The following is a 16,822-nucleotide window of genomic DNA, read 5'->3' as shown; positions in this document are numbered from 1 at the left end:
TAGGGAATACATGAGTGCCCATAGAGAATAATGGAGAGTAGCCTTGCCCAGAGGGGATAGGGCAGTACATAATTGCCAAAAGAGAATTCATAATTGCCACTAGAGAATCCATGACTGCCCATAAGGATTAATGGAGAGGTCGCTTGCCCATAGGGGATAATGGAGTACATAATTGCCAATAGAGAATCCATAATGCCAATAGAGAATCCATGACTGCCCATAAGGAATAATGGAGAGGACGCTTGCCCATAGGGGATAATGGAGTACATAATTGCCAACACAGAATCCATGATTGCTCATAGGGACATAACTGCCAACAGAGAAGCCATGATTGCACATAAGCAATATTGCTCAGAGGTCAGTCCTGCTCCCCCAGCTCTTGCTGACAGCTGCAGCGGAGGCGGGGCTCGAAACATTCTCCCGCCTCCCTCAGCCCTGGGGTGGTGGCCTTGGACTCCTAGGGGCAAATTCCACCTCTCGCCTGTGATGGCCGAGCTGCAACGTTTTAGTACCTCCCCTGCCAGTTTGGTGCAGTGGTTAAGTGTGCAGACTCTAATCTAGGAGAACCGGGTTTGATTCCCCACTCCTCCACTTGCACCTGCTGATGTGACCTTGGGTCAGTCACAAGTTCTGGCACAGCTGTCCTTGAAAAAGAGCAGTTCTGTCAAGAGTTCTCTCAGCCCCACCCACCTCACAGGGAGGGGAAGGGAAAGGAGTTTGTAAGCCGCTCTGAGACTCCAAGTGAAGGGCTGAAGGGCAGGGTATAAATCCAATCTCTTCTCTTCTTCTTCTTCTCTCTAATGGTCCGTCTAGCTCCCAGGTATTTCTGAAGAAAATGTTGAGAGTAACAGTTCCGATATATTTTCCCTACGTAAACTGCCCCGCAATCCGATCATAAATTATGTCGATCTGAACGTGTAATCTCACTGTATGCGAAAGTACATCCTAGAATATTCAATATCGCTTGGATCGATGCAAACTTCAATCCAGTCATTTCTCTACTCTTCCCTTTTGCCGATGTATACGTTTAAATAAAACCTGCGCTTGTGATTGGAGGGCTGGATGAACGTGCGCTCGCGGTAGAAGAAGGCGGAGCAAAACTAAAGGACGGCTAGTTTTAAACGCGGTCGGTTAGATCTCTGTCATTTGTGCATGAGGATTGGAAAGGGCGAGGATTGGCCGTCAGTCAGCAGGCGCTGCGTCCGGATTGGCTGCAGGGCCGCGTTTGAACGGTGTAGCGGCGGTTTTTTTACCGTGTGAAGGCGTTTGTTTGTGGGGATTTGTCTCTGTCGGTGAGTGACTTGGGGGCGAGTCCGGGGCTGGGCTTCGCAGCTCCCCCTTCATAGGACTCCATGGCTGTGGAGAGGCGACGTACAGAAGCGACCGTCCCCCGGGAGCAGCTGAGTCCCTCCGGGCGGCGGCGCTGGGCGCTCAAGGCAGGCGAGATGGAAGAGGAGGGCGACGATACGGACCCCGCGGTGCTGACGCTCAGCCACTTCACGCGGCCTCCCTTCCTTACTTTCGGCACCGTCCGCATCGGGACCTCGCGCTCTCGTCGCCTGGCCCTGGAGAACCCCGGTGACGAGCCCGTCCTCTTGGCCCTGTGCCGCCCTCCGCCCGCCCCGAAAGGCTTCGCCGTGGAGCAGCTCAGCTGTCTCCTGCAGGTACTGGATGGGGGGGAGAGGGGCGCTTCGCTTCTTGACGTCCAGGCAAAACGTGTCGCGAGCGGAGCAGCGGGGTGGGTTTATGGTCTCACTGCGGATGGGCGTCTCGTTTTGCAGGTCCGCACGGCGCCCGTAACTCCCTGTCTGATGCCTTGTTCTTTCCCGTTGCAGCCCAGAGAACGCGTGTTCTGTTCGATAGTATGGACACCAATGGAAGAGGGCAGAGTACGGGAGCTCGTAACGTTTGTTGTGAATGATATTATTAAGCATCAAGCGGTTTTGCTGGGCAGCGCCGAGCAACCCGCGAAGAGGAAGGTGAGCCAGTACAACAGCAGCTAGGGATGTCAGCATCAAGGTTGGGACCTGTGGATCCTCTGGCATTACAGCTCGACTCTAGACGGCAGAGAGCAGCTCCCCTGTAGAAAACGGGTGCTTTGGAGGGTGGACTTTTTGGCACTGTACTCCACTGAGATCCCTCTCCTCCCCAGGCCTCATCCCCAAATCTCCAGCAATTTCCCAACCTGGATCTGGCAGCCCTACTCCCCCATCCCCTGCTAGTGGGGACCTGGAAAACCCGACTTATTTTGCCTTTTGGTATCTGGTATCCCTGAAGTGATTGTTTTATTTGTTTTATTCACAGCAAGGCTTTGCTCAGGCTTTGGCTTACAGAGTGTTCATTTGATTATATACAGTTCTGTATTCTCTGGAGAACTGCTTTCTGTAACCTATTGGTAGGAAATGTGCAAGAGCCAAATTCTTTGATAATATTTAGTTAGGGTCTGAGAGTGGCTTCTTGAAAGTCCCAAAGCTCCTGCCCGCCTAACTCGCTGATGTACTTCCCTTGATCTTAACCTTGATTTTTCAAAGTATGTAGTGACTAAATTAACACTGATTATTGCCTGTTTGGTGTTTACTGTCGCAGATTCAACTTTGCTGTATTTTACTCATTGTGGTTGTATCCGTATTGAGGTCCCGTGAATTGCAAAAATATTGTTCAGCGTTGCAAAGTTATACACTACAGGCTATTTGTGTATGTTAAGAGAGAGTAAGTGCCAAAGAACTGTTTGGGTCTATTGATATATGTACATTAATTGCTGCTTATGTGTTTGTCACTTTCAGAGAAGCCTTTGGGAAGCAATGAAAAAGAGACCTCTAGCACAGCAACCACAGTATAAGAAAAGACAGTCCAGCATTAAAAATGTGAACAAAACTTTTCAAATACCCCCCAAAACAGATAGAGTTAGAAGTCCTCTACAGTGCTGCGAAAATTTGGAAGAGAGCAGATGTAGTAGTTCACCTAAAGGAGATTCCCTGATCATTTTAGAAACGAAAGTGTCTCTGTCTCCTATTAGTCCCATCCTGCAAGAAAACCAGAATGTTACTTGCACCCCCCTATCAGTGAGGAGATCAACTACGTATTCAGTTCTTGAGACAGTTGACTGTGATGCTTTATCAAAGGGTATAAAAGAGACCTTTACTCTTATGCCAATGTGTGATTATCTTTTGGAAACAAAATTGGAAAATGCACATATTGTTCAGCCTGCGGAAACACAGAACACAAATACAAGCTCATTTGGCACCCCAGAGCATCTGAGAAAGCCGTATATTACTTCAGACGACAAAAGAACTTTAAGTCTGGATTCCTTGCCTGCACTGGAAGGTTCTGTGCCAATTCTCTCACCTGATCAGTTTTTAAAAGACAACCAAATAGTTATTGAGCCAGCTTCACAAGTATGTAAACCTGTGTTGCCTTCAAGCTTGGGACCTTGTATGTCAAGGTCTTTTCCCCCTAAACAGGAGAAAGAAATGCTGCCAACTGTAACTTTTTCAGCTGAACCTCATTTTCAAAACAGAGCCTTTAACGCTGCAAGTGAGGGAGAACTAGCAGTATTTCACTATGACAAATGTGAACAAAATCTCAGTTTTCCGGCTCACACAGCCAAGCATCAGATGCACCAGTTCCAGAAAAAAGAACCTCCCAAACGGCCTCTGCTTTCCAGTACTGTTATCAAAAGTAAGCAAGGTCCCCTTGAAGGAAAAGGAGCACAGATGCCAGAATCAAAATCTAGAAAATGCCTTTCAAATGCTATACAGCAGTGTGTGGATAAGGTTCCTGAAGACAGAAAAATAGAAAGGCTGCCATATCTTCCTGTTATAGAATCCTTGTCAGGTGGAGTTGATAGCCACAGAGCTGAAAAACCTGCTTCTTCAGAATCACCTTCACGTAATCGTAAAAGAAAAAGCAGAGAATTTTTGGAAGAGATTAACAGTGAAAGTAAAGAATATATGGATAATTTTGAGACCAAAAAATTCTCAGTTTCCTGTGAGTTAAATGTGAAGCAAACAGATTTGAAAACATCAGTTCCCAAATCAGCAAACAAAGAGAAACAAAGTCAGAAAAAGCGAGTTGGTAATTTAACGTTTTTCCCCCTTTTTTATTAAAATGCCAGTCTAAAGGAATACATTCTCCTTTGCCAGAATTAAGTGTGTGACACCTAAAATGCATAGCATTTAATGCAGCACTGTAGTATGGTACGTTATTTCATAATCACTCAAGTATAGGGTTTTATCTCTCAGATAGCAGCATTCATGTCTGTTTGAGAACAACAGAAGCATTTTCAAGTTAAACTCAAAACGGAGTGAAATGTGTTACAATTAAGCACAGTTCCAACTGTAAAAATTACTCTATGAATTCCACAGAATCCATTCTGTTGCCTGTGTTCTTTAGCAGAGAGATACCATCAATGATACATTGATATCCAGCTATGCATCTTTTTCAGGTGTAGGTGTAGCAGTGAAGATCTAAATTGGTCAGTGTAATCAGTAATTGACAAATAATTATCATAGTGGACGATAGATTGATTAGCTGAAGCAATTCCTGTCCTGGTTGGGTTGATATCTAAGAAATCAAGTTTGAAGCTTGGCACTGCTCTTGGACCCAACCTTGTTTTTCCAAGACAGCAGCTTCAATCTGGACTTCCTTTTATCAGCGCTGGCTCTGCTGAACAGAGTTTTCACTTACCATTGATATCTTAATGGCAATCTGATTAGGGCCAGGGCTGTTCCTGTACTGAAGTCAGGCACATGTCTGCTTGAAACGTATGTATGTGTAAGTAGTCCTACTCAATGAATCCCATGTGCATAAATTGGCCTCAGAAACCCTCAGTGTCACTTCAGATTTCTCCATAGTGTTACACCGGTGTGTGTTGGGGGATGCTATCACTTCCGGGTCCACACTGGCTATACCTATGGAGTTTGTGAGCATGTTTATATAATAGCGGAATAGTGAATCGATTTGTGCTGATCAATAGTATGACTGTTGTCCTTCACTGTTTTCTACTATTCTGGGCAATAATCTTGTTTGTTTTAATTTTCAGGTTTCTTATCTCAGAAATCAAGGACTGCTAGAAAAACTTCTAAAAACTTAGTTCCAGTTGCACAGTCTCAGCTGACCTTTGTGAAACCATTAAAAACAGGTAGAAATACATTCCTGTTCCTTTTTCTTCTCAATGGAAAAGAAAGGCTTCTTCGTAGTTAACATTTCTTCTCCCCTCTTAAAAATGTAAAATTTCCTGAAATTTTGAAATGACAGGTTTTGGGGGTGAGGAGGTGATTAGAAATTTTAGGGGAGGAAATTGCAAAACATGTTTTTTTTTAAATCCGCTATAAACTTGTTTTGCTGACATAGAACGTAGCAACACGTAAGGACATGGAGGAGGAGAGAGTGATGTAAGCAGTATTGGGTCCCTTTTGGAGGGAAAAGCAGAGTATAAATGAATTATATAAAATAGATGTACAGTTGGTTTATTATAATTAAAAGTATATTTAATTATATTTATAATTAAAAGTGTCTTAGGTTGTATCAGGTGGAATAAAAGGAAAAATAAGAGTTAAAAATAGGAACTATCAAGATTGTGGTAAGGAAATAAACTTTTTGTCATATGGACATGGAATTAGTATCTTTTCTGTATGGCCAGTGTTATCCAGAAACAATACAAAACTTGCAATAGTTGTTTACCAGAGTGGTAGTGGTTAGTACCACAATCCTTCTTTCAGCCTGCATCCAGATCTCTGTCTCTAAAAGTCTAACAGATCACACTAGTAGAAGCTATCAATAAATTTGGATATTGAGTTATAATTAGAATCACATTGTTTGGGATCCAAGTCATCTGCAAACACAACAAGTTTATTTAAGAGATTTTTGCCAGCTTCTCCTCAGCTATACATCTTTGAAAAGCTGCAGTTATAAATGGATGGGAGGCTCTCCAGAAACATGTGTGTCCCAGGGGTGTGGGTGTGGGTGTGGCTGCAGCAAGGATTGGCAGAAATTCAGAAAAGTCAAGGTGTTTTGGACGAGAATGAATACTTATGCATGGGTTTGGGTGTGAACAACTAAGATGGATGGGTTAAGGAGAGTCAGTGTGAAAATGAGCTACTCTTGGCCATGTTGTGGTATGAACCTGAAGGACAGTGGTGCCCTAGGGAAAAATGAAGAATATGGAATTAAAGAGGGCTTTGACTCTGATGCCACATGTGTTAGAGGACTTTTGTCTTTTTAAAACTTACAGTGTGTTTGCTAATCGATGGCATTGGTGGGAGGTGGATTGTAACTAGCTTTGCTGCTGATCTTGCAGATTCAGTTAAATTGTGGAACTGGCTCTTCGATCCTGAAACGGGGGACATAGGATTTTTTGTACAATTAAGAGCCATGCAAAATCATGGTCTCAAGTTGCAGACACACCTGTGTCTATACACTTGGTACATGTACAGGGCCAATTCTGATGGGCAGCTGAATCCACATAGGTTGGGGCAAAGCTTGTTTCCATGATCTTGTTCCCCCAAAATAAGCATAAGCTTATTCAGTATCTGCACACTGAATGTGTGCATAGACCTCCAGATTGTCCGTTGATTGTGTTGCATTTGCTGCTGTTAGTTGCAGTTTCCATTTAGTTAAATACTTTGATGCTATTTGTTTAGCAATAAGAGATCCTTAAGGGGGCATGTCTTAGCATGTCAGAGAGAATTTTTTAATAGATATGACAATTCTTTTGCAAGGTCTCCCTAGGCATCCGATGCCTTATGTGGCAAAGAACATGTTTTATGATGAGCGCTGGAAAGAGAAACAGCAGCGAGGTTTTACTTGGTGGTTGAATTTTGTACTTACGCCTGATGACTTTACCGTGAAAACAGACACCTCACATGGTAAATAAGCTCCAGAGCTTTCAGTATTTCAGAAAGCTTGCATTTATGTCCAAGGATTTGTGCTAAATTGCTACAATATAGTATCTACATTATAAACCTGTCTAGAATATGATGTACTATTTCATTTAAACTAGCCTCCATATGTGTAGATGTGTTTTAATCTGAAAGATTAAATTGCCCTGTAAAATATTAGGATCAATTGGAGCAGCACTTACGCTTTTATACAACCCTAACTTATTTAAAAAGTCTAATTTATAATGTTTATTCTATGGCAACAATTATTGTAACTGTTCCATAGTCTACTTCAATCTTTTATGTTCTATACGACTACTGTGTAATCTTTTAGGGCTACCCCTTCTCAGGGCAATTGCAGGGCATCTATTCTGTGCAATTTATGAACGTTAAGAAATTGTCCAGAGTTATTTATGAACATTAAGAATTGTCCAGAGTTAAAGCCTTGCACTTGAATATTTAATTGTCAGGAAGGCAAATTAATTAATGATAGCTGAATAGTAATTTAGGTTTTCATAATAATACAACTAGGTCTCACTTATTTGAAATGTAATTCCTTGTTATGTAGTATAACTAGAATCCATCTGACTGGATTTCCTGTGGTATCTTGCACTGAGCTTTTGTGAGTCTATATGACATAAGATTTTATGGAGGTATAGAATGCCCTTTAAAATGTGAAATAATAAGGCAGCCATACTTACAGTTTGAAGGGGGTCAAGAGCCTGTTTAGTCAGTTTTTGTCAGAATAGAATAATCCAGACATGTATCTTCATCATCTAGGTGAAAGTGTACATGCCTCTGGTAGATACAGTTATAAAAACTATCTGCAAAGCAGGTGGCTATAGATAATTCAGGCCAATGGGTCCAACTTCTATTTCTACAGGAAAGCATCCTCTTAATGCAGGAACTTAACATGTTATCCTTTTTCCTTCATCAGTCAATGCAGCATCACTTATTTTGGGAATAGAATCTCATCATAAATCCAGTGTTTCAAAAGCACCGACGAAAGAGGAAGTTTCATTAAGAGCGTATTCTGCTCGGTGTAAATTGAACAAACTCCGTCGCTCAGCGTGCCATTTGTTTACTTGCAACGCAATGGTTAAAGCAATAAAAAGGCTGGAGGTTGAAATTGAAGCCAAACGCTTGCTAGTTCGGAAGGACCGACATCTGTGGAAGGATATTGGTGAGAATGTAATGTTCTAGATCTAGATTTTTATTTAGATATATAATTGACATTAACCTTCTGTAGAAAAAGTGGCAAGTATTTTTGTGCCCATTTTTATAGCTTTAAAATAATTTGATACTATGCTTACATGAATGACCCAGGCTAGCCTGTTCTCATCAGGTCTTGGAAGCTAAGCTGGGTCAGCCCTGGTTAGTATTTGGACGGGAGACCACTAAGGAAGTCCAGAGTTGCTACATGATACCGGACCTCCTCTAAGGACGGTTCCGAATGCCCGACTCTGCCTTATGTATGACAGTGGGCGCAGCGTGAGTAATTTTCCCGTGTATACAGAGGGCGGATTGGACAACGAACGCTCCTATTTCCCAGGAAGTGAGACAACACACTAGGTTTAATGAATAAATGTTGCCTTTTTACTAAGCAGTTCTCAAGCATACGAAAAACAGATACACACGCAGATTCACACAAGTTCCTTAGTTACAATAGTATATAGAAAGCAATCAGCATGAAAAGCAATAAATCCAACAGACAAGGGGATAACACAACAGGATATCGCTTATACTTATCTGAGGTCCAAGCTGAGAAGAAATCTCCTCGTAGATGGAATGGGGAAACTTAAGTATCAGCGGATGGAATTCTAAAGCACACGCGGACTAGTCCAGCCAGCCTCGTGCGGGTTCACGTGTCGTGACTCCCGAGAACACAGTAAGAATCACCTGCAGTACTTAAGTTGCAAGGTGGGGAAGGGATGGGTTAACCAGAGAAACAAAGGCTGTGTTTCTCTTTTTAAAAGCTTGTTTTTGGGCTTGGCTTAAGGCCAATAAACCCCTAGAAAACCGTCCCCTTTACTATGCTATAGGTTAGAAGGGTTGTGACGTCCTAGTTGATGGGAAGGGTGCAATATTCAAATGATCTGCCCTAACTTCAAAGGGGAGCCATGTGGCCAGGTGTCAAATTGTTGTCTCCATAGTAACTTTTGACTTGCAGAGATGTGCCTGGTCCAGGAGGCAATAAAGAATGTGTTCTTTGTGATGCCAAACCAGATAGGAAGATGGGTTACGTGGTTTCCCACAGATCAGCAATGGTGGGGAAACCTGTTGTTCTGCCAAGTTTCCAAACTGAGCGTAATGGCATTTGTCGTCTCTGTCCTGAAGCACGCTGGGAAAGTGCAGGGAAGCACGTGTTCTGTAGCACAAGCCTTGCTCACCCAAACGCAAGCATGAGATGCCAAGCAAGCCATACAAACACACAGCAATCCCCTTATCCCATAGGCACAGATGTACAGACTATTAACAGACATAGCATCAGCACAGTACAGACAATGCAGTTACAAGCACACATGGTAACATTTACAGAGGCAAGCAATGGCAAACCACCTCTGACTGTCTCTTGCCTTAAAAGCCCAGAAGTGTCACTTTAAGTCAGCTGTGACTTGACAGCACTTTCCACCATCACAGTTGCATCTTAAATAGTTTTTATTTAACTGTGAAAATTAAGGGTTTATTATGGTTACCAGTTTGCTTTTTTCCCTGTTTTGTAGGTCAACGGCAGAAAGTCCTCAACTGGCTTTTATGCTACAATCCACTCTGGCTGCGCATAGGCTTGGAGGTAAATTTGTACTCTTCCAAAGTTTAAAGAGTATTCTGGGCAGCATAGTATATGAACCAGCACTCTTGTAGAGACTGTCTGAGATTGGTCCTGGAATGGATTATTCAGGGCCAAAATGCTCTGTGAACCTAAACTTGGCTGATGTGATCTGTTCTTTCTAGCCTGGATTGGGTGGAGTGGAGTTTGATGGGCAAGTACCTGCTGTTGCCAGGTCCTGCAGGCCCACTGAACAGACGCTCATTCACTGATTGCATAACCTTCTCTACATTCCTTCCACATTCTGTAGTCTCCACCTTTTCCCTATGTGTCTTGACAGTTGTTAACCAAATATTAAGTAACGATAATATGCTTCTGTCACATCAAGTTAAAGTGCAGTTCCCTCTTCCTTTCTCATTCATTTTTTTAGCAGCTGGTGAGCCATTGCTACCTTCTGTCTTCCCAGCACCAGCTGGTACTCAGCATGCAATCCACCTCTGATGCATCACTGCCACTTCTAGCCTGGGTGGAACCAGGGGGCAGGGATGCAGACAGCAGTGGTGGCTCACATGCAAGTACTGGAAAGAAGCTGCAGCCTCACCTCTCCACAGCACCAGCTTGTGCTGAACATGTGAGCTTCCTTCAACTCCTCCTCCCCCTCTGTTTGCCTACCTCACCCACCTCACAGGGTTTCGGTTGTGGGGAGGGGAAGGGAAAGGAGTTTGTAAGCCGTTCTGAGACACCTTTGGGTAGTGAAGGGCGGGGTATAAATCCAATCTCTTCTCTTCTATCAGTATAGCTGCCACCTCTTGACCACAAGGGAGTGTCAGTGTGTGTCCCCTGTCCCTTCCACTCCAGAAAGCATAGACTAGAAGAATTGTGCATGATGCATCAGGTCACATGCTGGATTACCAACTGGTGCCCTTCCAGGGAAAGATCACGGCCTGATTGATTCTCAAGGCCAGACAGCATGTATTACTTTCAAAGTGGCCAACTACACCACAAGCGTTTACAGAGATTGTAGAGTATTATGTGTATGGATTGCAGAAGCACTTTGGTAAGATACCGTGAATCACTGGGAATAGTCTTGGGGTGATGCGCTTTGGATTGCAGAAGCACTTTGGTAAGATACCTTCTTACCAAAAGGTAAGATACCTTCTCATGCTTGATGCAGAGGTAGCAAACGAGTTCAGTTTAGATTCATAGTTGGCTGGGTAAGAAAATTAAGAACAGAGCATTAGAATGAAACTGCTTAACTGTTGGACGTGAGTGAAAATGTATGATCACTATGTTTGGAAATTGGATTCAGTTATTGTTAGCTTTAATATACAATAAGTTTTTCTCTTAGCTTCTATGGTTAAGGCTCAGATCCTTAAGCAGCTAACAACAACTGAATCCAATGTCATAGATATCTGTTTTTTATAAGTGTGTTCCAACTGTGGAAGAGCTGGATTCTGTTGGTCCAAGGCAGTTATTTGTATAAAAACTATTTGCCCCATTTTAACAGACTGTCTATGGTGAACTGATAGCCTTGGAGAATAATAGTGATGTAACGGGTTTGGCAGTGTTTATACTCACCCGGTTGTTGTGGAACCCAGATATTGCTGCTGAATATAGGCACCCAACTGTGCCTCACCTTTATCGAGAGGGTAACTATTTTTTCTTTTCACCTTTTAAAATTTGGTTTCTGGTTGGAAGTGCATCTTTTAATAAAATTAATGCTGTATTTGTAGGTCACGAAGAAGCGCTGTCCAAATTTACACTGAAAAAACTACTTCTGCTAGTTTATTTTCTTGATCATGCCAAAGCATCCAGAATTATTGATCATGACCCCTGCCTCTTCTGCAAAAATGCAGAATTTAAGGTACTAAGATTAAGCCTTTGATTTTTGGAGGTGTGTTCATAATTCTAATGTTTTGTGCCTTCCAGAATTTGTATAATAATTTCAAGATTTACTTTCCTTATGTGGGCAATATTTTCTCATATGGTATAGGGTGAGAATAGAAATTAAGTGCTGAAGTTCCAGAAAGCCGAAACAGTCCTTATTTTCCAAACAACAGAGGAGCTAGTCTCTCCTTGCCACATACAGCTCCATTTATATAGGAGGATTTATTTTCCTAATTTCCAGTAACATTTGAAGCGGTTCATATGTGATTTATGTGAAAATGTTTGAAGCGGTTCATATGTGAAAATGTCGAGACAGTGTGTGACTGCAATAAAAAAGGCCAATGCTATGCTGGGGATTATTAGGAAGGGTATTGAAAACAGATCAGCCAATATCATAATGCCCCTATATAAATCAATGTTGCAACCTCATTTGGAATACTGTGTGCAGTTCTGGTCACCACACCTTAAAAAGGATATTATAGCTTTGGGAAAAGTGCAGAAAAGGGCAACTCGAATGATAAAAGGGTTGGAACACTTTCCCTATGAGGAAAGGTTAAGGCGCTTAGGGCTCTTTAGCTTGGAGAAACGACAACTGAGGGGTGACATGATTGAGGTTTATAAGATTATGCATGGGAAAGAGCAGGTAGAGAAAGAGGTACTTTTCTCCCTTTCTCACAATACAAGAACTCGTGGGCACTCCATGAAATTGCTGAGTGGTTGGGTTAGAACGGATAAAAGGAAGTACTTCTTCACCCAAAGAGGTGGTGGTGGCTACAAGCATGGACGGCTTCAAAAGGGAATTAGATAAGCATATGGAGCAGAGGTCCATCAGTGGCTATTAGCCACAAGGTATAGATGGGGACTCTGAGGCAAGTGATGCTCTACAGAGTGTTGGACTGGATGGGCCTTTGGCCTGATCCAACATTGGCATCTCTTATGTTCTTATATTGTCCTGCAATGAATAAGTGCCTGCTTGTAAGAATTATGTTTTTTGTTTGTTGTATTTTGCTTTCCAAATGCAAGTGGGAAACCTTGATTTGTACATAATTTTGTTGAGTCTTCCAGTAATTTGTACAAATTGGTTATACTTGTAGCAATTAAAAACAACAACAACCCTCTACAACATGTAAACGTTACATGATTGCCGGTAGCAATGTAGAGCATCCTAGTCTTTTTTTCTTGTATAGTGTAGGATTGTTGACAAAAATTGTCAGGCTGTGCCAAGTACGCTAGGCTATTTTGCCACAGCTTCTCATTGTATGCCAATTAGTTGAGCATACTAATCTGTTTTATTGGTGGTGAAGTTTTACCATTTCATGGGAAATACCTTGTAGTTAGAAATCTTGATTTAATTATCATGATCAGATTCAAAAGTGGAGGTATTTCTTGCTTACCAATGTATGTATAACATCTAATTTCTTTCTTTACTGTAGTCCAGCAGAGAGATATTATTGGCATTTTCCCGAGATTTTTTAAGCGGAGAAGGTGACCTTTCTCGTCACCTTGGCTTCTTGGGCTTACCAGTGAATCATGTGCAGACGCCACTTGATGAATTTGACTTTGCAGTAGTAAATCTAGCCACAGATTTGCAGTGCGGCATTCGTCTTGTGTAAGTTGTTGACTTTTGGTTTTCCTGTGTTACAAAAGAGTTGTGCTTGAAGAAAGTTCCGTTTCACATGAAACCCTTGTATTTTCAGAAGAACATTGGAACTTCTCTCAAAAAACTGGAGTCTTTCAAAGAAGTTAAGAGTTCCAGCAATAAGCAGACTTCAGAAGATGCATAATGTTAATATTGCCCTTCAGGTATTAAAAGATCATGGAATTCAGTTGAAAGATGAATATGGTAAGAGTTGAAATGTTGTACACGGATGAGTATTTATAAAACATAAATGTGTGGATGCTACTAATCATTAACCAGTTTATTTGATTTTATAGGTTCAGGAATTGATGCCAAGGATATTGTAGACCGGCATAGGGAGAAAACACTGGCATTGCTGTGGAAAACAGTGTTTGCTTTTCAGGTACTGCCTAGATAGAATATGAGTAGTTTATGGCATATGAGTATGTGTAGCTGACTTTTCTACCAAACTTCAGCATGGTTCACAGGATGTCATATAAAGCCGTTTGTCCGTGGAACCCAGTACTAGTGTCATAATTAAAGTATTTGTTCCCTAACCAGTTTGCTAAGAAATTTAATATGCAGTGTATGACTTATGGCAAATCATAGAGGTTTGACTGAATATTAGGCGCTAAACTTATTTTAATAACCAGTTACAGTTGGTACAGCCACAGAATGCCACAATTACTTGAAGAAAGATAAATTTAAGCTTGTGTATACAATATGTACTGGTGCAAAAAAGTTCTTATTTGTGTATTGGATTAGGAAGCAAACAGTTTCCACTTCTTTCTATTTAATCCAAATCAAATTGGTTAGGTCTGTTACCCAAAGCTTCCACAACATTTCTATTTTTCTTGGAACACTCCATTTTCCATATCCCAGCGGTCTCAATTTTTACCAGCATTGCTGCATTTAAAAACTGTTCTTATATCAGGGGATAATGTTGGTAGTCTCAGGACCTAGAAAAAAAGGCTAGGTATACTGTATCCTGTAATTTTTCTGTTGCAGATTTAATGTAAAAAACCATGTATTGGTCACTTGGCAGGCTTATAGAGGACCTAATTCTAACATTGCTAAATACAAGGAACAAATACTTAGTAACTTCTGAAAATAACATTCTTTACCAATTTATGTATACAGTACTACAGTTTAATCTTTATCTTTAACAATGCATTTTTTTGTGATTAGGTGAACGTTTTCCTTGATCTGCATCAGTTAAAATACGAAATAGATTTTTTAAAGACCTTGCATGACACACAAGTAAAGAGGGGTGCGCTGGAATCTTCTGTTACCCTCAAAGTGAGAAAAGACAGCAGTAGCTTTTATTTATCTGAAAGCTGCAGTGAAAATGTAAAGCTGTTGATGGAGTGGGTGAATGCTGTCTGTATGTTTTATGGCCTCCAGGTAAATATTTTGTTTCTCTAAACTTTATTTTATGCCATCTCTCTATTTATTCTCCTGTTTGGTTAGTTGACTGGCAGAGGCTGAGATTTAAGGGCACATCTTTTCCAGATTATTTTAGTTACACTGTTGTAGGAGATGAAACAAAAAATACTAAAAATAAAGTAAATCAACACTAACTATTGTCTTCATCACCTAGTTTGGTTGGAACTTTCACAGCTAAATTGGGATGACTGCACCTTGTCATTGTGGAAAGAAATTTATCTTATCCATATACTGTCTTAGAAAGAGTAGAGGTACTGTTTACTTAAAGGAAATACTTGGGATTAGCAGTTGTCCGTATTTCATAAGAACCCATTGATAGTTCTGCATGTATAGAGTTGCAGGCTTATGAAAATCTTAGAACTAATAGATTCTGTAGGTGTGTTTTTGGTTTGATTATTGACATGACAAGGAGACTTCACATAATGGAGAACAGTAATACTCTTGTGGTGAGCAAAGGAAGCAAACTTCCATTGAAAGGACATAGCTGAGTGATAGTACAGTAAAAACTTAATTTTCCAGCACTAATGGGGAATGCGAGTTTCTTTTAATCAAACACATCAGATACCCTTACCATTTTGTCCCATGCCCTACCCAGAGGAATCCTCAGCAACTAAACCCCCACCCTACTGAGAATGCCATGGCAACAGCCCTCAAGCCTTTTGGAACCCTGAGCCCATGGATCCATCCTACAGAGCAGGCAGACAAGTGGGTCAGCTTCTTGAGAGCCCTCTAGTAAAGCTGGCGAACAACAAGAGGCAGGCTGGGAGGGATAGGAGGCACCTGAGGATGACATCAGCAGGCAGCACCAGCTGTCAGAAGCCCAGCAATGGCTGGAGGCATCAGGCGAGATGGGGCAGTGGGGCTCATGTGTGCCCAGTGATGGGAGGGATTTGGAGGCTGAGGGGGAGAAGCTTGCCCTCTGGGCAATGCTGGTCAACTGAGTGTTCCAGATAATCAAGGAACAGATAACAAAACTTTCTTTTTCACTTTGGCTACATTGTTAACACTTCTTAGTGATTTATATGCAGAATTGTGTGTCAAGAGAACTTGATGTTCCCAAACTTGTCCATTAGACTTGGCAAGTTTTGTTGCAGCCAGCTTGCTACAGGATAGATACCAAATACACTAAATAAAACCTAACCTGGATTTTTGTCATGGTCCTAAACTGATTATATTTACTGAACTGTTTCTAAAGATCTTGTGGCAGTGTAGGTTTTCTGGGGCAAGTTATCTGTAAAAAAACAGGAGGGCAAAATATTCAATCAACTTTCAAACTGTCTAACATGTCGTGAAGCATTTTTCCTTCTAGATATTTGTATGGGGGGGATACAAATGGAGAGTGAATCATAATGGTTGAGAACTGAAATATGATTTGCAGCAATAAAATTTTTCGTAATTCTATTTTTGAACCAGGTGGAGAACTTCACAGTATCCTTCTCAGATGGAAGAGTATTGTGTTATTTGATTCATCATTATCATCCATGTTATGTACCTTTGGAAGCCATTTGTCAGCGTACAACCCAAACAGTAGAATGCACCAAAAGTGGTACATTGGCACTGAATTTTTCCTCTGAGTCTGATGATTCCCTGAGTCTGCTGAATGAAACTTTTGGCCAAGGTAAGTTTGTTAAATGTTGCTTCTAAGAAATGTGATGCCTCTTTTATCTGATTTAACAAATACAATCCTTTTGCTCCCCAATGCAGCTGTAACCACTTCAGCACTCTATAAAGAGCTCCTTGACAATGAGAAAAAAAACTTCCAGCTGATTAATGCTGCTGTTTCTGACCTTGGTGGTGTTCCAGCTATGATTCACCATGCAGATATGTCTAACACAATACCTGATGAGAAGGTAATGAGCACATGTTTGAAATTCATTATCACTTCTTTCCGTTGTAAAAATACTAAGGGCCTGTATATTTCTGCTCTCTTCTCTAGATGGTTATCACCTACGTGTCATTTCTGTGTTCACGGCTTCTAGATCTTTGTAAAGAGATCCGAGCAGCTCGACTTATTCAGTCTGCATGGAGGAAACACATGCTGAAGAAAAAACTTGCTCAGGTACTTTTCAGGTGCTTTTGGATTTTTGCCTTCAATTAGCAGCAGAAAGGAGAGGTTCAGTTTACCATGGAATTTTCTCTCTTACTAGAACATCAAGCAAACCTGCAATGCAGCCGTTGAAATTCAGAAACATTGGAGAAGGTATTTGGCTCAGAAGGAACTTCAGA

The 16,822-nt window shown here is 41.5% G+C and overlaps 1 protein-coding gene across 1 annotated transcript in view; it reads left to right on the top strand.

The window, feature by feature from the left end:
• The first annotated feature begins 1,398 nt into the window (after positions 1-1,398).
• ASPM (abnormal spindle microtubule assembly) overlaps positions 1,399-16,822 on the top strand; it is a 41,812-nt gene continuing 26,388 nt past the window's right edge. The window contains 17 exon segments of the mRNA XM_015406179.1: positions 1,399-1,664; positions 1,836-1,979; positions 2,784-4,074; positions 5,042-5,140; positions 6,720-6,866; positions 7,816-8,061; positions 9,602-9,669; positions 11,153-11,294; positions 11,379-11,509; positions 12,966-13,141; positions 13,230-13,375; positions 13,468-13,553; positions 14,339-14,554; positions 16,010-16,214; positions 16,301-16,446; positions 16,533-16,666; positions 16,716-16,822. The exon segment at positions 16,716-16,822 is cut by the window's right edge and continues 3 nt beyond it. Of these exon segments, the coding sequence (XP_015261665.1) occupies positions 1,446-1,664; positions 1,836-1,979; positions 2,784-4,074; positions 5,042-5,140; positions 6,720-6,866; positions 7,816-8,061; positions 9,602-9,669; positions 11,153-11,294; positions 11,379-11,509; positions 12,966-13,141; positions 13,230-13,375; positions 13,468-13,553; positions 14,339-14,554; positions 16,010-16,214; positions 16,301-16,446; positions 16,533-16,666; positions 16,716-16,822 (3,703 nt within the window). The 5' untranslated portion in view covers positions 1,399-1,445.

This window comes from Gekko japonicus, unplaced genomic scaffold, assembly GCF_001447785.1.
Source record: "Gekko japonicus isolate JY-2015 unplaced genomic scaffold, Gekko_japonicus_V1.1 scaffold1097, whole genome shotgun sequence".
Taxonomy (NCBI): domain Eukaryota; kingdom Metazoa; phylum Chordata; class Lepidosauria; order Squamata; family Gekkonidae; genus Gekko; species Gekko japonicus.
The sequence above is the reverse complement of the archived record's forward strand: the minus strand, read 5'-3'. Positions and strand labels throughout refer to the sequence as shown.